Source organism: Tachysurus fulvidraco, chromosome 12, assembly GCF_022655615.1.
Source record: "Tachysurus fulvidraco isolate hzauxx_2018 chromosome 12, HZAU_PFXX_2.0, whole genome shotgun sequence".
In the NCBI taxonomy this organism is placed as follows: domain Eukaryota; kingdom Metazoa; phylum Chordata; class Actinopteri; order Siluriformes; family Bagridae; genus Tachysurus; species Tachysurus fulvidraco.
Window position 1 is genome coordinate 16479245 of NC_062529.1, and position 22825 is coordinate 16502069.

At 36.8% G+C, this 22825-nt stretch overlaps 1 protein-coding gene across 10 annotated transcripts in view; it reads left to right on the forward strand.

The window, feature by feature from the left end:
- Nucleotides 1-22825, forward strand: part of ttll5 (tubulin tyrosine ligase-like family, member 5) — a 61210-nt gene that overhangs the window by 17019 nt on the left and 21366 nt on the right. For 9 of the 10 annotated variants that reach the window (XR_007144482.1, XR_007144483.1, XR_007144484.1 and 6 more), the window contains 16 exons: nucleotides 717-778; nucleotides 3086-3171; nucleotides 3678-3719; nucleotides 5167-5259; nucleotides 5436-5527; nucleotides 5807-5869; nucleotides 6615-6644; nucleotides 6845-6996; nucleotides 7102-7327; nucleotides 9982-10099; nucleotides 10587-10733; nucleotides 10811-10905; nucleotides 11028-11170; nucleotides 11835-12575; nucleotides 12755-12936; nucleotides 16926-17047. Coding sequence is in view for 6 of the 10 variants with exons in the window: in XM_027172852.2 (XP_027028653.2) it covers nucleotides 717-778; nucleotides 3086-3171; nucleotides 3678-3719; nucleotides 5167-5259; nucleotides 5436-5527; nucleotides 5807-5869; nucleotides 6615-6644; nucleotides 6845-6996; nucleotides 7102-7327; nucleotides 9982-10099; nucleotides 10587-10733; nucleotides 10811-10905; nucleotides 11028-11170; nucleotides 11835-12575; nucleotides 12755-12936; nucleotides 16926-17047 (2394 nt within the window). In the remaining 4 variants the exon portion in view is untranslated. Of the gene's footprint in view, nucleotides 1-716; nucleotides 779-3085; nucleotides 3172-3677; nucleotides 3720-5166; nucleotides 5260-5435; nucleotides 5528-5806; nucleotides 5870-6614; nucleotides 6645-6844; nucleotides 6997-7101; nucleotides 7328-9981; nucleotides 10100-10586; nucleotides 10734-10810; nucleotides 10906-11027; nucleotides 11171-11834; nucleotides 12576-12754; nucleotides 12937-13086; nucleotides 13149-16925; nucleotides 17048-22825 lie in introns of those variants that run through there. The other variant, XR_007144485.1, reaches the window with a different exon arrangement.

A 22825-nucleotide genomic window follows, 5' to 3' on the forward strand; every position in this document is an offset into this window, starting at 1 on the left:
TTGGTTTGGCAAATGGAAAGAGAAATTCTTAATGAAGTCTCAAACGAGTCGAGGGTTTTCCCCCGAACACTACTTTGAGTGTAAGTGTACTGTAAACATGCCTATAAACATTTTGTACAGTGTTTCTTAAAATAGCCCAAGTTAGTTTCCTGTTTCCTGCGTTTTCTCTTTTAAAGTCAATAAATTTTTGGCCTACTTGTTAAAAGCCTCACATGACTCGTGGAAATAGACATGTCACTTAAATGTATAATTTATACCAGCTAGTATTTGCAATGCAATGAAAGGGATTTGAATGGATGTTGTGTAATTATTCACACGAGTGTTATTTGCTAATCGACTTAATGTTGCTCATGCAGCATTAAGAGCACTTAATCATAACTAGTATTATCATTGTGACTGATGATGTAGCTAAATGGAATGAACACTGTTGTAGATTAAACGATCCAGATGACAACAGAACAGTATTGTCATTTTGGCTTGACTAAGGGTATGAAACTAGTACCACAACAGGAAATGAATTTTGTCATCTCACTTCTACATCCTTTATCTACATCTATCTTCTTATTTCTAACCACTCGTTTGATGCAAATATCGCATTTCTCATCCTCTCATGCTTCACAGTGCCTGATGAATCTTTATAAACCTTTAATATATAATAATAGTATGTTTTATTGAATGTATTCATTTCCTATATTGCATGTGTTTGATATTTCCAGTGATACTCCTCTTGACCTGAAAATAAAGGCCAGCATGATCTCAGATATGTTTTCTCTTGTGGGTGAGTTTCTTTTGTTTTCACCTTATACTCAATTCTCAATTGTATAATCACTTACTATCCATTCATAATATTTACGCATCGCATCATATTCGGGTTTTCAGTCACTTTACTGGACCATATTCATCCAAATGTGTGGAATCGTAAAGCAGTAAATTGAGCAGTAAATTGATTGCCATTGATGACTCTGTTTCAGCTGTACATGTAATTTGTGTGTAAAACACACTGATTTATACAAATAAACAGGATGCATTCAGCAGGCTACAGTTATCTAAATTTAATTGAGCACGAAATAAGTTGAAAGTTTGCTGAAAATATCAGTCAATCAGGTCAATTCAACTGTTAGTTTTCTTCACTGGATTATTTTATTTTATTTATTTGTTTGTTTGTTTTTACTGTAATCAATTGTAATAATTGTGTATTCTTTTTCCCTAAAATTGTTCAAACTATACTAAATAGTCAATATGCAAACTGCTTATGTGTTCATTTACATGTTCATGTTTAATAGGAGTTTCGTGTGTGTGTGTGTGTGTGTGTGTATGTACCTGAGTTATTCTCATTCTATGATCAGATTTGTCTGTGAATGGTGCATTACTTTGGTAAATAAGGTGTTCTGTGTTTCTCTTACTTATGAACTAGTAAGCCTTCATGGGTTCTTCTTCACTTCACATGGGGCCTATTTCAGGCTTTTTCTAAATTTAAGTGCTGCTTTTTCCTATTGTTTCTGGAGATTATTGCTAGTCACGTAATCCATACTGAAAATGGCAATAAGACTTTAACTGAATATCGTATTGCCTGTTGGTGGTTTCAGTTATGATGCACGCAAGCATTCTTGTAGTCTTATAAATGCTCCCATATTCATTTAATGTTGTCAGTGACATTGATGGTTTTGAAAGAAAACCACAGAGATTATTGTTTGGCATGAGCGTACCCATGTTGTAGAAGTATCACCATTAAAGTGTCATTAAATTCTTGTGGACAGGATAAGAGAAACTGCCTCTTTATTATATACCATTTATTTATATTAATTCAAAGAGCTTTACACATGTGTTTATAGCAGTGTTTAATGCTCCAGCTACAGATAATTTGTATTTACAAAACTAATTTTCTCCAGTTAACATAAAAAAAAAAACATCAAGCAGTATTGCTTTACATTTATTAGGAAACGGTTTTGCCCCTAGAGCAGCTTATTTTACTGCATAAATTCCTTTCCTTGAATTGTCTAACATTCATATTCAGGTCATTCTAGTTTGCCTCTGTGGTAGAGATAATGGGAACATTTATAGCTCCTAACAGATTTTGATTATGTAATGTAATAAAAGGTCTAGACTTGTCTTTGTGGCCAGGCTCCTTGATGCCACAGGACTGATGCATAGTAATGGTTGTTTCATGGTTCCAGTGTATTTCCTTCAGGACCCATTAGGGAAAATGGGATGCTAATAAATTTAATTTTGTTGGATAGATGCATCCGCTGTTTTCTGTTTTGAGTGTTATTGGGTGAGCTCAGGGAGAAAATCAATAAATCATTTTATCATGCACATCCAGTGTCATGGGGCAGTTTAACCTGTTTAACCATAGGCCTATTTTTGACCCTCTCGCCAAAATAAAGGTAACGCATATGAGATTGCTTTGGTTAATAAAAGAAATTTTGCTCATCCTTACACCTGCTGAATCTGACTGTGTTTATAAAATGTAATAGCTGATTGCTTGTGTCAGTTTTGTTGCACACGCAATGTTTACACATTTTTTCTTTCTGTTCATTTAACCAATTGGTGTTAGAATTGTGTTTTGTTTAGGTGGAAATGGTCTTTTTAGTCTTATGGCTGAGCTTCTTCCAGTATTTCTGTTCTGCTGCATGTGTAGGTACATTTAGGCTTTGCATTGTTAAGAAAGGATTTACTGTATATGTCCTGGCTCAGTGGAAGGGGTTACAGCACTCACTATCTGCCCTGTTCACAAAGAATGAACTCATAGATGCCTATTATTGGCTAGAGTTTCTGTAACAGATAGGGAAGAGAGGGTTTTCACACCTTCATCCCTAAGATTCAATGTAAATATAGTATAAACTATTCCTGATGTATTAGAACTGAGAAATTCTCATTTTCTGCTGTATTTTGAACAATTGGTCAAAATTGTACAAAGTACAAATGCCAATTTTATGCAAAAGTTTTTATTTTATGTCACTATTCAGCTTTGTGTAAGTTTTTATGTTTAATACTGAATACAAAAGTTTTTTTCCTTTTAGCTTTAACTTACAAAGCAATATTTTACTAGATTTTAGTACTAAATGATTTTTTTTTCTGCCTCCAGGATTTGTATGCCAGAACCCTCTACTAAAACAGACTCGGTTAGATAAGGCTGGATTTGACCCAGCTGTGAAGAACTTTAAAACTCAGGTAGGTGTATAAATTTGTAAATTTACATCATGTTAATATTTTCTCATAAAGTTCAACTTTTAAAATGCTTGAACTTATTTGATGCCACCTTTCTTTGCATAATTTTATTTACATCATGCAAAATGATACGTTCAATAGTTAATATTTATCAAGACTGTTATTTTTGTACATCTTTCACGTTTTAAACCATTACCGATCCTGTGATTGATGACTAACATTTTGTCATTTTGGCTATACTGAAGCCAGACATTTTATAACCAAGCAAACAATGCCAATAGGATTCTGTTACAGAAACCGTGTAGTTCAGTGTTGCATCACTGATAATGGGGTATAATTTGGTTTTCTTCTATTCCTTTTACCCTTCTGATTCATATATTGGAATATATAGCATATTACTATTGTGGTAGGCAAATGAGAGTAACAGCTGATGTTTAAGCCCTTAATGACCACAGTTGTGCATCATTGTATAATGCTGTTTTTTTTTTTTTTTTTAATCTGCCCCTTAGCATCATATCATTGCACAGGCTGCCTCTGCCAAATCCAGAGTGGTAGGTCTGCTTTTTTTTAATATAAACTAACAGAATCTTATTATTTTTTTCTTTTGCTTTTTAATTCTTCTTCATTTGCTATAATGAGTAATAGAGCACTAAAATAGCATGAATCAGCTGTAAGGACCAATATTGTTACTTCTATTAGTGGAAATGCATTTTCCATCACGTTTCCATCAATGTCGTCACTTATTTTGATGGTCAGTGGTTACAATAGCATATTGCAATGGAATATTTACTCAGTGCCGCAAATATCCTAAATGTCCTCCATTTTTGTTTATTGAAGAGCTTTCTATTATAATGAGGGAAAAGCTATGAGACAGCATTTACCCAAGCTATTAAACAAATAAGGCACCAGGTTATACATTTAGGGGATTAATTTTCTCCACTGAATGCTCTAAGGCATAGGTGTTGCTTTTAGTTGCTCAAGTTGAGAATTGATTAAAAAAAATTAAGTATCTGTGTAGACATGTATGAAATTATCATGTAAAATGACACTTTTATTGCATTTTCTTTGCAGTCTTCGATTATTTCTACATCAGGAAATAGATTGGGGTGTGGCTGTAATTCTTGACAATTAATACTAACTTTAATACTAATCGAGTGTTTTTTTTTAAATACTAAGTGTTTTTACATGCACTTATCTTTGAGGTAAGTGGAGCTAAAAATCTGGGTAGATTAAAGTAGTGAATGTGAAACAAATTGAAAAACAAAAAACCAAAAAAAAAAAAAAAAAATCCTAGTCAAATTAGACAGCCACTGCTTATAGTGCCATTCATTCTTTTTGTCTTTTTACCATGAAGCAGTCTTCCTCATAACGGACATGGCGTGGTGGCCTCTTGTTCTGTTTTCTACTTTACCTTTTGATTCACTTATTAGAAGCAATACAAAGTTAGGTTATTTCCATGGATTTCAGTCTTTGGCTCTCCTGATGGGCCAAAACTACTCAGTTAAATATAATGTAATTTAATGCAACGTAATGTTTTATTTAGGATGACAAATGCAGGCATACAGGTCAGATACTGACTCCTGCTGACTTTTGGCCTGCTGTCAAAAGCCCAAGCAAAGCCGTCAATCTCCCATGGCTACAATTGCCATTAGCGTGGGAGGCTAAAGCGCAGAGCCAGGCAAGAATGCCAACGGAGATGAAACGTAACATTTATTTAACCAAACGAAAAAGGAATTGCACAGAGGAGTTTTTTGTTTTGTATAGGTAAACATTTACTCGTAAAACTTACCCTGGCTTTCCTAAAATGAAAATATTATATTATAGTATATAGTAGTATATAACATGGATAACCTGTCAGTTTATTACCACTTAGTCTGTGCAGATATAACCACATTGTTTTATCTACTATTACTAGTAATTTATTGAAAAAATTTTAAACAGTGATGCATATTTGATTTCCACATGTAGAGAGAGTAAAGTTACTATTTGTTTATCCAGCGTCAGAGACCGCAGTCTGCCAATAATGTTGAGGAGCTGAAAGAGAAACAGGGAGTCAGGCATGTAGACACGCTGGGCTTGACTGCAGAGGAGGTAAATCTTAATTCTTATAATTTGATTTGACTGAGTAATTGGCTTATTGGTTTTGCAATTTATGGTTCGATCAATATTTTCATACATCTTAAAAGCTTTTAAAAAGATTACAGACTAGCCTGTATACCCTTCTGTTCTTTATCTTAAAAGTTGTGCTCTTCATTTGTTTTGGCCAGGTCAAAGTCCTGAGGAGGACACAGGAGGAGCACGAAAGGAGAGGTGGATTCATCCGTATTTTCCCCACACCACAAACTTGGGAGCTCTACAGGTTCGAAAAGCCAAAAACTCTTGGCAAGATGATGTGTTGTACATTTTAGATTTTTTTTATTTTATTTTTTTTAAACACAAGTAAATACTATTGAAATCTTTATTAATTCAGGAATATATCTGTCCAAGACATACAGTACAAGCAAAGTAGAAAAGCATCATATCCAGTAATGTATTGCAGGTTTTTTTATTCCACTGCTCTTCTTCCACATGTTTGTAGTCTCAATACCCTAAGCTGCTGAAACGTTTTATTCTTCCTGTCTGTCTATTTCTGTCTTAGTGGCTATCTGGAATACAAGACATCCATGAACTCCATGTTGGCTAATAAACTTTTCCATGGAAGGTGAGCTTTTCCACTGTGGTTGGGAACATTTTTGGGGGAATTGAGAATTTTTGTTGATATTTTGTCTGTGGATTAATACTGTAGGTAAGGCATAACGTTTAACAATATATGTACACTAGTATTAAAGTTTTGTCTTCTTTGGTTTATTTTATGTGACCGACTAACTTGTGTTGTCAGTATGGAAAATAAAAATCTGAAAAAACCTTCACTATACTGCCAAACGTTTGTGTACCCCTGACCATCATGCCCATATTTGTGTTTAAACATTTCAGGCCGTATTTAACCCCTCTATGCCATTATAATTACCTACCCTTTTCTGGGAAGATGTTCCTGTAGATGTTGGAGAGTAGCTGAGGGATTTGCCCGTTCAGTCATAAGAGCAGTAATGAGGTTAGGCACTGAAGGTGAGCGAAGAGGTTGAAGTAGCAGTTAGCATTCCAGTCGAGGCCAAAGATGTTCAGTGGGGTTGAGGCCAGGGCTCTGTGTAGACTACTCAAATAAATGAAATGAAATGAACTAAGGACCCCTGAAGCTTGTTTTGTACACAGGTTCACATCATGTGAAGTGAAACAGTAAAGCTACAGCAGACAAAGTCACCGTGTACAATTTTGTGCTTTCAACATTGTCGCAACAGTTTGGGGAAGAATCACATATGCTCTTGGATTGTCAGGTGTCCACAAATGTTTGGTCATCTTGCCAAACATGTTTCTTTTAAAAATTAAAAGGAATGATTTTTATTCCTCAGATTAGGAAAATCTGTGATCGCACAAAACAGGTAAACATTCTTCTTCTAACATTTTATAACAATACATTTTTTTGTTAAAGCAGGGTTTATGGCTCATACTCTGTACAAAGTATGCTAGAGATATTTAGCTATATATGCACTCTATATTTGAGTTATTTTAATAGTTTTATTTAGATCTGAACCATTTAATGCAGTTTTATGATAAATGTTTTGTATATTTTTTTTCATAGACATAGATTGAAGGGTAATGTACCCTTAGAAGAGGAGGCCTATAAACCCTGTCATGTAATTCAGTATGAGAGCAAATTGCTCTCTCTTGAAGCACGAAGACGCAGGAAAAGGCAAACGACTAGCCGTACCACTCCTCGGAGAAGGAAAACTGGTAAAACTTAATATCGAAATAAACCCAACATGGAAATAGCACTCTACTATTTAACTTGGTTTTACCTACACTGAAGCATTTATGTATTTTCCCTGCTGCCTTCAGGTCGAAGGCCTTTACCATCATTAGCGCACAGCAGTGAAAACGAGGAAACTGATGAGGGAGAGGAGCAAGGACCACAGGGAAAGCAGCAGCACACAATGTCTCTGGCACACACAGACCCTCAGCCCACCCTGATGGAGAGGCACCGAACTGAAGAACACTTTCCAGCTAGAGTCAGCAAACCCAGAGTGGATCTGCTCCATATTCTCCAGCAGGGGTGGGATCTCAGGTCAGTGTGGACATTAAGAGTGCCCTACGTTTTTTTTTGTTTTGTTTTTTTTTCTTATCCTTTTGATATTTTCAGCTTAGAACTATGGCCTTTTCTAAAAATGATTATTTATTTGAGCATGAATTATGTATTTAGTGCTTTCTTCACTTATAGAAAAAATAAAGAACAAAAAAAAAAACCAAACAAAAGAATTGTTCTTATTTTTCTTAAATGTCAGTTAGTCAATCTTAATTTCTTGTTTATAAAAGTGTTGTATAAAAGCAGCATTGCACTCAAAGTTGAGCTGTTGTACTGAATATCAGAACAGCTGTGATTACCTGTGGCCTTGTGTTGGTATTTGATAAAACAGCATTCGTGCTCATGTTGCATCTCATTGATTGAAATATACTGTATGGCTCTGCACTTTTTTTTTTTTGCTATTAAATTTCAATCATTTAATAGCAAAAAAAAAAAAAAGCAATGCTGCTTTTATACAACACTTTTATAAACAAGAAATTAAGATTGACTAACTGACATTTAAGAAAAATAAGAACAATTCTTTTGTTTGGTTTTTTTTTTTTGTCCTTTATTTTTGGATGAAGTGTTTCCTGACAGCCTGAAGGAAATGTAGTAATGCATTCAGTGTATCAAACTATTGCTAGAATTGGAATCTTTTGTAGTGAACAAGACGAGCAGACTGAAATACAAACAGTGAAATGTTCTGTTTGATTGATGTTATACTAAATTTCAGCACTCTTGGAACGCCCCTTGTCCTATCGAATTAGTGGACCGCAACTAAATGTTGTATATGTTTGCTATGAAGCATAACAATATAGTGATTACCAAAGGCAGAGCTCCCAAGGTTATTCATGCCAATAACCTCATTACTGTGTGATTGTTGCTGAGAACGTCTACTCACGTAGATGGCAGAATGTTTACTTATGTGTAACCCTTCCCTTTTGCATTTGATAAAATTCAATCCCATCATATACTTACAGTATAAAATGTTTATAATACTGTTTTTTATGACCCTCATTGTAGCAAGGAAAAAAAAACATTTTCCATTGTGTACTCCAGTTTTGGTGTTTTTACATTAGGCTAATCGTTTAAAAAAGTAAGTTGAATTAAAAGACGTGGTGCAGAGCAGACCAGACTTTTTTGTTTTCTCCTCTGCTCTGGTTAACTGTGGAATACATTTTTTTGCCATCATGTTTCTATACCATGATGTCTGACTACACACCATAAATCTGATATCTTTCTTTTAATCAATAAAAGAAGTGCAGCATAAAATCAAAAAGTAAATTACACTACAGATCAACTCACTAGACATTTATACGCATATACTCATGTGACGTGACATACGGCTAAGTATGGTGACCCATACTCAGAATTTGTTCTCTGCATTTAACCCATCCGAAGTGCACACACACAGCAGTGAACACACACACACACTGTGAACACACACCCGAAGCAGTGGGCAGCCATTTATGCTGCGGCGCCCGGGGACCAGTTGGGAGGTTCGGTGCCTTGCTCAATGGCACCTCAGTCGTGGCCGGCCCAAGACTCGAACCCACAACCTTTGGGTTACGAATCAGATTCTCTAACCATTAGGCCACGACTGCCTTACTTACTATCCTTGTTTCATTACACAGTTACAGTTATTGGTGTAAATCTTTAGTGCTACACCTTAACACACACCTAACCCTACTCCTAGTATACAAAGGATATATATCTTTTTAATTATTACATTTTGGTTGTCTTCTGGCGGGGCCGTGGTGTTGTGTTCATGCAGTATGTCTTCTTTTGCAGGACTACTCATTGTCTACCTCATACACACAGGAAGTGGATCCTTCCTCAGCCAGTAAATCATGCCGGTCAAGCTTGACCTCTAAGGCTCCAATTGGCTGTCTGATTGGTGCAGTCAGACTGTTTTTCCTTTGTTGAACATTTAACAGGAACTTGGAAAGGCTTAAAACACATTTACTCCTTTTCCTGGGTTATGCAAGATCCCTACAAAAATATTTAAACCTGCACTTTTCATACAGTGACATTAATGAATATTACATGCTCCTGTCAAAAGTGTAACAAAGACAGTACTCTCCGCTTGGCTTATGAAGCCCATCACAATTTGTAATTTGAGCAGGGAATTACAATGGCAAGTCTGAGTTTGTAGAAATTCCTTTGTGCTTGCCAGAAGTAAAAAGAGACCTGGGCAATTAGAATACAGTATATCATTGTTTGTGTTTGACAGCTTTTTCCAAAACATTTTCCCAAACATTGTAATCCCACTGCTCACCCCAGGTTCTTCCGTGACATCTAGTTTATCAGCCATACAACATAAGTAAGGACATTCTTTTTCTTAAAATATTACTCGTGCAAATGTTTTGCTGCATTGACACATACCACTTTGTATGACTTCTGCTAGGGAAGAACAACAAATAAGCATATATTTAAGATATGCACACACAGACCTACATTCTATAGGGTTCAGGTCTCAGATTTGTGACTTTTTTACTTGCTTACTTAACTTGTTTGTTTATTTATTTGTTTGTTTATTTATTCCCTGTCTATGTACTTATCCTCATTTTCTCCTAACCACACATTTGATTTTCATGATCTTAACAGTTTCTCCTGTTTTTCATGTGTCTTCTCCACTGTCATTGTCTCATATTCAGTAAGGTTCAGGCGCGCATGGCCTTCTCCTCCTATCTCCATCGGGTCCAGATGAGGCTTCTTGTAGAGAGCAGAACCTACAGTACCCCTGCCTGTGCACAAAAGGACAATGACCAGATGGTATTATTGAAAATTATACATGGTGTTATTTGTCTTTAATATATTTAAACCACATCACAACTCTCATTACTGATACGTCAGAAAGTGTTTATGTTTTTTTTGGAACAGCAGCTTGGACAGTAGTTCCAGCTGTAAGGCAAATAACAGTAACAGGTGTATATTAATATACACATTCTAATTTCTAACATTGTGGTTTCTGTAGTAACCCCTTACACAGGGTCTTGTCAGAGGGACATGTTACATTTATTTAGCATTTTTGGACTAGGTTTTAAATGTTTACATAATCACACCAATATTTTGTACAATTTCGAAACATTTACATATATGGAATATGCACAAGTGCGTTCGCATTGTTGTGTGCTTGTGTGAGAACGAGTTCCTTAATATTTTACTTTTATTTTTTTAAGAGTACTTAAAAACTACTGTATGACCCCTTTGTCTGTGCTAAATCTCCCCATCTATGATCCAACTCTGTGTCATCCTGTAGGAGCTGGTAATGCGTTTTCTGATGCGAGCTGCCAGTAACCTGCAGCAGGATATGCAGGTGACGTTACCCAGCCGCCAGCTTTCCGTGCCTGACCGCCGCCGCATACTGGCCAATCAGCTCGGGGAGTTCATCCACTGTTATAACCAGGTCTGTTACACTTGTTATTATAGTTTTTTTTTGTGTGTGTGGTAAATGACTTAACTGATGTAATATCTATAACCTAGGAGACTGAACAAATGATGAAATGTTTGGAGAACACTGAAGATAAAGATCGGTGCATCAATTCAAATGTGTTTCGGGAGTTTATTTTGGAAGCAAGGTTGGTGTGCTAAGTATTACTCGTTCTATATATGTGAACACTTTAGTTCCATAAATAATGAAGTGTCAAAGTTGGATTGAGATGTTTTATTTCTGTATTTGTCTTATCTTACCTGTTCAAAGTGAAAGTGATCTAGAAGAAGTTCTCACTTTCTACACACACAAGAACAAGTCTGCCAGTGTGTTTTTGGGAAGTTCCAGACAGGACTGTAGCAAAAAATGCAGTAACAGCTCAGAGGAGCCTGCGAAGCATCAGTGCAGGAGAAGTGAGCATTTGTATTTATAAGTTTGCATGTATGCCTGTGAAATTGATTGATTATTTAAATTTATCTAATACTATTAAGTCAAGACAACTGGAGCTGATTTAATCTTGCATATTTTTGCCGGTGATTCAAAGGCTCGGGCTACTAAAGGGTGGGAAATATTTTGATATGTATTTCTCTGTGTGATTGACTGCAATGAAGAAACTCGTGATACTATAGGTACATTGGAGTAAACTTGGAGCAGACTTTTTGGATGCACACTAGGATGTGGAGTTCATGCCTAGGGTCACAACACAAATACATTCTCATTTTCAAAGCAAGCTGGGGTCAAATCAAGCAAGTCCGTAAAATATCAGCAACAGGGAAGAAAAGAAAATCACAGAAAACTAGGAATTAAACAATAGAATACTAGAGAATTAGAACTAGGAGTATATGAAAACTATTAAGAATTAAAAACGTATACAGAAGAAAATAAAGAGCCATCATCTTACTGCTTACTGCTTAATTATTTAATTAGTTTTTTATATCTTAGTTCCACTATATTTCTTGTAGAGCTCATAAAATCGACACAGAATCTGTTAATCATGCTCTAAAAATGCATGTTAGAATAATCAGTGTTATCACTAATCTATGATGGGGCTTATTTATTATTTGTCTTTTAATCCAGCTCTCTCAAATGCCAAAGAAGGCTCTAGTGCTTCAGGATCATCGCTGACTGCCAAGGCCAACTTGCCAAAAAGTGAAGAAATCCAAGAGAGTGTAACCAGACCAGGATACAACAAAAGCAGTGTAACTGTGAACATGAACAGCCATAGTAACACTATCCAAAACAGTGACAAATATAGTACATTAAATAGTGGAGGACACAAAAACAGCAAAATACAAAATGGAAACCCGGTGACAAAAGGTCAGTCTGCGGCCTCAACTGCTTTTGAGACCCAAGGACTGTCAAAAACGGTTAAAAATATAATTGTGCCACCTGAACCTCCAAAAAGTTGTAAACTGACAGTCAAGGCCCAGGGTTCTCGGCACACTTCATCTTATCATGCAGCCCTCGATTGTGAGCATATCCACCTGCAGCAGTGCTTCCCACAACCTGAACCTGAAGCTCAGCCCCAGAATCAACCTCCTCCTTATATCCATCCTCCCCCTCACGTACATGCTGAATCTCACAGTAAACCACACATGACCTTATCTTCGTCATCCACAAATTCTCTGCGGCCTGCACGAGTAATGTGGGCTTCATCACATTCATGTTCACCTAGAACATTTGCAACTACTGAAGTGCTACGACAAACTCCGGGTTCACAAATGGCACAGCAGGCCACTAGTGATGTTTCATCTTCCAGTGCCTGTGCCACAAATTTGTGCAGTCAGAAAGTCTTGTGGCCTTCCTCTGCAGTGCAAGGTAACTATTTTATCTTCATTCAGCCACACTTATTATATTATATTATATTATATTATATTATATTATATTATATTATATTTTGCAGTGTTTTTTTTTTTTTTTTATCCCAGGAAGTCACATTAAATCATTTAGCAGAAATACAGCTCTTAAACCTACTGTGTATTTGGCTTGTTTTTCAGTAAGTAATAAGGCCAATAAATCCAGACCTGCTTCTGCAGGAGTGTTTAATGGGCCAGATTCACTCTCAGCCCAGGCCCAGTCAAATCAGCAGGCTATTGTGGCTGCCCTGAAGAAACTAGTGGAGAAACAAGCAGCTCGCCAATACAGCACTTCCAGCCACATAAGTCTCCTTACACAACATGTGAGTACCCAGGGACTTTCTGTAGTAACCGCTCATTCACTGGAAATTGCAATCAAACATATGTTGAAGCTTTCTGCAAGGAAACATTTTTTATTTTTATGGAAGGAGTCTCCATTGTCAAAGCTTTATAAGATGGTTAACATGTTTCAGGACTGACTCGGCACTTTCTGGTTCCTCAGTGACATGACTTATTAAATTGGAGAGAAAGGCAGGTGAGGGAATGACTGTTTATAGATGCTGTAACAAGCAATAACAGTAACTAACTAATCACAGCATCAAATGTAACTATAAACAGGTGGAAACCTGGCATGTCTTCATTAAAAATCTAAAAAGTATTAATCAGATAAGCTAAAAAGTATTAATCAGATAAGCTAATCAATTGTAATTGTTGATTGTGGTACAAGAGGAATCACACACACACACGTGCACGCATACACACACACACACACACGCACGTGCTCACACGCACACACACAGGCACACAAAGAAATTCACAACAATTTCAGTTCAATTCAGTCTTATTTGCATACCTGTTTTAATGATGGACAGTAACAAAGAAGCTTTATAGAAATGTATAAATTTAGGATAGAAATTTGAATTTGACACTTTCCAGAAACAATTCTTTTTTACGGTGGGCTATCAGTGTGGGAGTTGGGGGTACATGTTTGTAGTAGTACTACATAGTACTCTTACATGCCTACATTAGAACTGTACCAGGTATTTTGCATTCTTTATGCATGCATACTGTACTTTAGGCTGTTAGTATTTGATAATTTTTTTGGTGCCTAAACAAAGCCAAATACCAGAGATGTACTGTAGGGTACAGCATGGTGGCTGGTGGAAGATACAAAGCTTTGTGTGAGGTCTCATTATCAGATGCTCTACAGCAGAGGTGCTTTGTGTTGATATTTAACAGGCAGGCAGATTTTTTTTTTCTGAGTAATTGATGCTTATAAATAGAAGAATGTGGCAAATTGGCACCAAGCGAGGGAGTAAGAGTGCTCTTGTTTTTTCTCTTCTATCATTTTTGCCCTGAAGCTTTTTTTTTCTTCAGCGGGAAGCCCACTGGCTAAGTTCCCTTCTAATTCCCCCCTTCCCTTCTCCTCAGCGCGGTGTCACCAGACCACACAGACTGCACATTTTCTGCCTCCCCTTTCTCCTTTACTCTAATGTATACTGTTACATTAGAAGGTGTTTGCTTTGTTTATCATGGAAAGTTCATTCGGGCACGTTCCTTTCCAGCCTAGTTTTATGGGTTAGACAAACACAAACAGATTTATGCCCTGCCTAATTTCTGGTTTAGAATTCAATCAAATGTAAATCAAACTTGTGCTTTGTAGTGCTTCATGTATTAAGAGAGTGGGGCTGACTTATGTATGACAACATAGAAGAAAAAAAAGTGCATAAATATTACAAATCAGAAAGCACATTAAAATTCCACTGCATTTCCAAGGCTTGATAATCCAGTTACACTTAGAGGCAGTTTTGCTGTCCGGATCTCCTGATGGCTCATAAAATCATTGTGGTCACATAGTGAGATATTTATGTCTGCCTGGTTTGTTAAGTATTAAGTCTGTCAAATGCTGATATAGTTACAAATACTGTGTTCCAAGAACCTCTTCCGTTTGGTTCACGTTTGTGTTGATGAAAGACATAGTATCTGGATCTCATGTACTGTAGGTTTTTAGCAGTTGACCACATTATTGCTTTCATGTAGGTTTTCATTGTATCATTGAATTTTCTGCCAGTCTGCAAAAAGTTTGCTTTTGGATTTTGAGAAAATCTGTGGAATGAATTTGGATTTGCAAACAATTTATACTATATCACATGCAAACAAATGATTCCAATTTATACCACGTCACTGCTGAATACTTCATTCTGGTATTATGTTAATAAAATACCTATAACTGATTAGCTTGGATGTTAGTTTTGGCTTTTAAGTTTATATCAATGTGCTTCTACTGACATTATTTTTATGGTATTTTTTGACTTGAATGGCAGACGCTTTACACAACTGGAATTGAAATGTGTGTAATTGTTTGTGCTTTTTCTAGGGACATGTTTATTTAGAAGATTTATTTGGAAAGAGCCTCCATTGTTAGCACTTATGAAAAGTAACACATAGTAATTAGAAAGCACTCAAGCCTGAAAAGCTTTGTGTTTTTGGTATAAATTATTATTTTCTTTTTCTATTTACTGTTATTTTTGTCTGCCTCCCTTACAACGTTCTGATAATACATTATACGTGTACAGTATATTAATTTTTTGCAGGTTTGTCACAGTACATTACTTTTTAAAAGTTTTTGCTTCACATGGCTGATAAAGGATTATGTCATAACAATGCCACATTCTGTTACAAGTGTTTATATAATGTATGTTCAGATTTAGAATATCACCCATGACCTTTGTTAGAAGGACACGATGGCCATCCTGTATTAACCTTGCAGGTTTTTTTATGCAACACACATGCACAAGCACACACCAGTGCAGCCCAGAATAATATTTTTTGTTCTATTTCCCCTTGCATTTTTAAGCTTCAAATATAGTAGACCACACAATTATATTCTCATGAATTTAAATAGTTTTACTGCTGTATCATTTCAGATAAAGTCTGCACCTATACAAAATGGAGATCTTGTTGATGATTTGCACATATTTTTAGATCCTGGGTCAGTATTCCAACAAAATGAACATTTATGGCTCTGAAAAAGGCACATACTTTGCATTTCTGAACTAAGTCAAGCGGCATATATTTATCTTTTTGATGAAGTCATTACTCGAGGTTGGTCATCATAACTGGCATGTGGCGTGTTTGTAATGTGGCTAAAATATGACCGAAATTTCCTTTAGCTTGTGTTGGAGACGGACGGAGTAACTACAGTGAGGGTTTAGATCAACAGACAGAATTAATCCAAATACAGGGATGTTTTTTTATAGCTGCATTTTCTTGTAACACTTTCAACAACAACAACAACAACAAAAAAAGAAACTACATTTCTGATTGTTTAGAATTACATTTGGAATTAGAAAAGCATTAATATTGTGTTTCATAGTGTGCATGACTTAATATTATGATTAGAATGTCTGAGCCTTGGAGTAAGCTTGATATGTGCAGGTCATGCATGTTTTGATTTGGAGTCACTGATCTTGATATGTATTGACAAGGGATGGCAGATCTCAACAAAGTATGTGTAACATTAGAAAATAAGCTCTTTCCCCGAAGACAATGGTGGTTCCAAAAGCCTGGCTGCACTCTGTCAGATCTTGCATTAATTTAAACACCTGTCGCTGAGGAATGCCTGACATTTCCCCTTTCTCTGGTATGATAACCAGACAAACTGCTAAACTGTCCACCTGTCTAGAAACCCAGCCTTAAACTCTGGGAAAATAAACAGCTCTGTCAACTCCAGAGGAGCAGGATGATCAGAAGAAATATATCGCCACCGTTCCAGTGTCCCAAAATACAACTTTTTGAACCTTACTATTAGCTCGTTACTCTCTCCGGCTGCCCAGTCACTGCAGTCTATATTACATTCTTTTTCTATGTCTTAGTCCAGTGCTTTTGATGACCCTAGGGTTTGTTTACACTATATGGGTTCATGATTACAGTAGCAAGGCAACAAAGAAGTGTGTAATTACATCCTGCTCTTAGAGACTAGCTGTCTGTATAATTGCTTATTTCCTTTAAATGTCTGTTAATGGCTCATGGAGAACCTCTAAATTCTGAGCTGTAGAAAAGTGAACAAGGAAATTAGTAATAATGACACAACAGATCAAGCTAGAAGAATTATCACTGCTTTGGTCTGTTGCCTATAGTGTAATCTGTGACATTTATTCATGCAATTAGTGTAAATACTCTGTGCATCACCATACTAATGCTAATCAGATTTGATTTTTGCTCCTCTGTGTATTAAAAATCTGTTGTAAGGACAATATTAATTTTATTTGTTACTTAACTTTTTTCTCCCAACTTTTTATATTTTGTGAAGTTGACCAACCTGAACATAGCGAAAGGAGTTTTCAGCAGAGGAGCACAGAGCGTCAGATCAGGAACTCAGCCTGATACAGCGACTACTCAACACTCAGGCATGAACCTCTCTGGTGCTGTGAGGTAAGTACATATTTATGTGTGTGGACTAGTAGGGAGCAATATTTAAACCCTTGGCTGCGAGGCTGTCTTACATTTAGGCTGTCAGAAGTTGTTTCACAAATCTTTTATAGGTGAGTGATAACAAGTGTAAACTATTACACCATCCAGCTCTGTAATGTAGCATTAAACTCATGCAGTTTTTGCTGCCATTACAGTACATTTATGTATTTGGACTATTACAAGTTCACCCATTTTATGCACTAATGTGTCTGGAGGTTAACAAAGGGTAAGTGTTCCAGATTAACTCTAGTATGTTTCTTCAGTGCCATGGTAAATGTTGGATTTGGAGTGAAATCGAGTTCTGTGGTTGCATCATGCATTTCTTTTCCCCCAATTTAATATAACAACCTGTAGAATTAAAATGCACCTTAGTGTATTGTTCATTATGCAGTGAGAATGTGTAGTGAGAATCACATTGTTAAGGTCATGGGATGAAAGGAGATCGGTGAATTGCCAGAGAAGCATGAATTGTCTGGAAAGTGGTTCATTCCTTGTAGGGCACCAGAGAATGAGAGAGATTGAAAGAGACAGACCTCTTAATATATTCATATCTATCTGTCTGTCTGTCTGTCTGTCTGTCTGTCTATCTGTCTATCTATCCATCTATCCATCTATCCCATTAATTTTCTCAACCTTGACACCTGATAGCCCCACACTCTTCAAGCAGTGTATGTTACCGAAGGACGAACCGAAAGTGCATCATTGAAGAGGCAAATTAGAATTCTGTAAGCTTTCTCAGTGTAATCATTTCTGGACAATTTTATAGGTGCTTAGTTTGTGTTGGCTAAATCGGTCACAGGCAATAAAACTTAAAGGCCAGTTTAATGGTCTCTGAAGAATCTTTAAAGAGAGCTGGGAGTCTACGTTTTGATGGAAAAGAGGTAATTTATGTGGTGAGACTGCTAGGCAGGTACCATGCCTTTGAAATCTCAGAATATAATATCTTTTAAAAAAAAGTCAAAATAGTTTTTAGATCAGGGATCCTCATTTGTTTGCTTGTCATTATTAAAAGAACACCTACAATCACAATAACATCTCAGCAGAATAAGTGAAGATAACTGCAAAAAGAAGACGATCAATTCCTGTGCATTTCCAGTTCATCATGAATTCCTAGAAATTCAATTTTGTACCAGAACCTGTACTGCAACAATATTACATGATGGCACATTTATATTGTGTGTGTTTGTGTGTGTGCACTCAAATACTTGGAAAACCATAGTGCAGTACCATCGCTTGTAAACTGAGGTGTTCATACAGAGCTTCCCACAGTGCAATGTAATGGGAGGAAGGGTTAAGCTTATGTGGCTTCCTCCGTTTTATAGTGATAGGTTGGTGACAATGTCTCAGACACTTTGGCCCTCATCTCCATGTGTCTGTTTTTCTAGTCCAACCCTTCCTTAAGTATGGAACTGTCAAGGAATTTTCGGAATGTCTGGCTTTTCCCTTTTTAAAAAATGTTTTTATTTCCACAAAAGAAATAAAAGATGTAGTGAATTTATAATCTACTCACAGCATGCTTGCGTAGATATCCAAAACAGGCTTTCACGTCTTATAAGGTTAAATGCCTTGATGGCATATTCTGTTTCTGCTTATCTCATTATTATTTAATCCAAAGCACCTTTTACTCCACTCATGCTGTGTGTATCCAGTCATTCTGACTCTCTCAGAGTCGCTGATACAGTTGAGATTAGTAAGTAATTAATCGTTCTGTCCCCAGTGATTGCAGATTGCAGTCATTTCCTTGACCTCTTCTTCCCTTGAAAGTCTTGGCAGCGGGAATTTGTTTGTGTTTAAAGGTTCATTTCTGGTCAAACTGTGGCATCTCTTTAGAACAGCATCTGCCTGGAACTTTCCACTGGCTGCTGTCTGCTGTGCACCAAACCGAGCAAAATTAAACCAAACCAAGCTGTTGCCACTCCTCACCTTGGATGAGGTCTCTGAATGCTGAAAAAAATTCCAAAGTATAATTTTTCTCTCTTTTTTTTTTTTGATGTTATTAGGATATGTATGCCTGATTATGTTGACTTTAATTCTTTCTTTAATGTTTGATTTCCTGATCCTTCCCTCCATGTCCAGCATTTTGGGACCAGTGGTCTGTGCCAAACATGCTGAAGCCGTTAAACATACTGACTCTTTTAGCCAAGGGGGTGAGGCGTGATGCCTTTCAAAGAGTAGGGGCCTTTGAAGTCTCTCTCGCCAGGGGCTGCCAGGTATGCTGTGTCAGCACTTCCAAGCCATACTCCCACTGTTATTATTATTAGTTCTTTTTTTTCTTTTTTCATTTTTTTTTTTGGATCCTTTTTTTTTTTTTAAAAAAGCCCCTAATCTGTACCCCCAAATACATATACACAGATATTTCAGAATTACATATTCATTTGGAGGGTCAGTCGTGGCCTAATGGTTAGAGAGTCTGACTCTTAACCCTAAGGTTGTGGGTTCGAGTCTCGGGCCAGCAATACCATGAGCAAGGCACCGAACCCCCCAACTGCTCTCCGGGGGCCGCAGCATAAATGGCTTCCCACTGCTCCGGGTGTGTGTTCACAGTGTGTGTGTGTGTGTTCACTGCTGTGTGTGTGCACTTTGGATGGGTTAAATGCGGAGAACAAATTCTGAGTATGGGTTACTTAGCCGTATGTCACGTCACTTTCACTTTTTTCACTTTCATTTGTACCTGTAACCCTAACCACACTGCTGGAACTCATGAGTGTGTCCTATTGAATCTTAGAACAAATAAGGCAGCCTTTGGCTTGGTTTAATGTTCCATCCTGTATTTGTTGACTACAACTGACAACTAAGTGAAGTAATAAGCAGAATATGTGACTGGTTGTTGAACGCTGTGATATTAGATTTTAGCAGTGGTGTATGTCAAACATTGTAAACGATAATGTTGTTAAGTATGTGAAATACTTTGGTAATTTAAGCTGCTCTTGGATCAATGATCGTGCTGTCTCTGCTCTTGGCTTAAACAGAGATTCGTTTCCAGTAAGTTATTGGGTACCATTTGCTAACAGTAATAATAGGCAGGGTTTAGGATTGTAACGGAATGTCATAATTATTGCATATTTAGGTTTTGGAGTACAGTTAGAAGAGAGTGGAGCCCAGCATAAGACGATAATGTTGACTTTCTCTTTTAACTTGGCTGACATTCCAGTTCCACATCAGATTTCTTCTCGTTTCCACATAACAAAAAAGGCTCTAAGGCTGTATGCAGTGTTGGTGCCATAAGTTGGCAAATGTAGCTTAAAAATGACGTCAAAGCATTGGGAAAAGTTCGTCATATTCAGAGTCTTAACTCGAATCTCTGGACAGCTCATTCAAAATATTAAAGTTATTTGCATGCTGAACAATAAAGAAAAAAACCTTGTCTAAATCATCACTGATGCGCTGCCATATTTTGTAAATTTCCCTGTTGAAGACCAAAAAGTTAGGTTGTGGTGTCATCTGACCCCAGCACACAATGTCATTTGTAGATCAAATGATTGTGTGAAGATTTTTGGAGATTTTGTAAGATGCTCTCAGGAAGGGCTTCTTTCTTCCAGCGTTTTTTTGTTACACAGCCATGTTTAACTGCTGTTTCCAAAATCTGACAACCAAACTAATTCCAGTCCAAATTGTTTTGGCGATGTAACATTTTAACTATGGCTCTTATTTTCTTTTTATGCAACTGCATTTCTTTTTTATATCCATTGCCTTTATGAATGAATCGTTTCATTCTATACACAGCTCTTGATTCATCATGACTGTAAATGCAAACATTTACACATTTAAAATTCATTAACCTACAGTCCCAGCTCTGAAAAATTAACTTCCTCTTTATTTCAAATCTGAAGAAGCTACAGGGGCTTAGAAAAAAGGACAAGCTTCTCATGCTACTATCATGCTACAGAATTATCTGCATGTATCATCAAGCAGGAGCTGGAAGAAGGCTCTAAGTTCTGCTGTATATGAAGACTGTGGGTAAATTGTAACAGCGACTGGTGAACTTACAGTAAATTAAAGCATGCTGAGATTCTGCACATTTCTAAACGTAACAACGATTCTAATAACACAAATGTATGGATAATACAGCATTCCTGTTCATGCACACACACACACATACACACACACACATACACACACAAACTCTATGCTGCATTCAGACAGTCTTTCCTGATTAATTCAATCTGGATTAAAGTAATCACCTTGGTGATGATTAGGAATGAGACAGAACTTTATTGTCTTAAATAATGCAACACAAAACACTGGAAAGATGAAGTTTGCCTTACTGAGGTGTATCATGGTGAATCTTTTTCATTTAATGTTGATTATGACTTATACTCTAGGCAGCACCACCAAAGCATTCAGAGCATACAGAGCACAAATTCTTCCTCAAAAATAAATCACCATGGCACATGAGTCAAAGGCAAAGTTTACTGGACAAATCTGGTCCACAGCCTCATTTTATTAGCCCATGTGATCTTGAAGAAAAAAAAAGTTAAATCATCCATGTGGTACATTATTACTTAACATTCTCACAGCAGTCCTGTAGCATAGCCATCTAAAGGGAGGTTACTGTAAATTGTCATACACACATGCAGTCAAGTTTCTATCACAGCTACAGTAGCATGACTGTGGTCTGAAACACAGCTTAAAATCAATCCCTGCATGCTTGATGTAAGTCGCAGTCTCACTACATAAACTGATTGAAAAGCATGTCATGTGTTGTAATGGCAGTGGTGTCAATAAAAATCAATGTTGATTATGAGGAAATACTGTATACACAAAAAAGCACAGCGTTTTTTTCATTTGTAATATCAACTGGTTAGTTCAACTGATCAACTGATGCGTTCTTGCATGCAGCAGTATGAGCAGTGATGTGACAAATTTTTATTTAGTCACTTAAAACACAATTTATCCCAGTCTTTCCTTATAAATACTGTTGCAACTAAATAATTTATGACACTGAAAAAGATTCAAAATGGCCCATAATAATAATAATAATAATAATAATAATAATAATAATAATAATAATAATAATAATAATAATAATGGGAAAATAAAAATTTTCAATCCTTTTTTTTTTTTTTTTTACATTAAACTGTGTTTTGATTTGATTTGTTGGCATTAGAAAATCATTGTATTCATATTAAAGATGCCCTGCCACACGTATTTCATTACTTGGGGCAAATCGTGGCCTAATGGTTAGAGAATCTGACTCGTAATCCTAAGGTTCGAGTTTGAGTCTCGGGCCAGCCACGGCTGAGGTGCCCTTGAGCAAGGCACCGAACCCCCCAACTGCTCCCCGGGCGCCACAGCATAAATGGCTGCCCACTACTCCCGGTGTGTGTTCACGGTGTGTGTGTTCACTGCTGTGTGTGTGCACTTTGGATGGGTCAAATGCAGAGAACGAATTCTGAGTATGGGTCATCGAACTTAGCCGTATGTCACATCACTTTACTTTTGTGGTATTGTCTGAAGTTTACCATGGACTCTCTAACATGTTTTGTGGAAAAAATGCCTTGGTTATCTTGTTTCTAGTGGAGTGTCTAGTGGCCATTCTAGTGTGGTTTAGAAAGCCTGCAGGAAGACTCAGCTCGATTTGCGCCAGTTGTCATTAATATTCAATCAGCTATGCTGCTTGCGTCTGATTGGCTAACCGCTAGGGTATGAGAGCATGACTACTCATTCCCCCAGCGCAATAAGTAGTCTAGGCTAGAGGAACTTTGTTTACAATCAACTGGAATTGCGGCAGAATGGCTT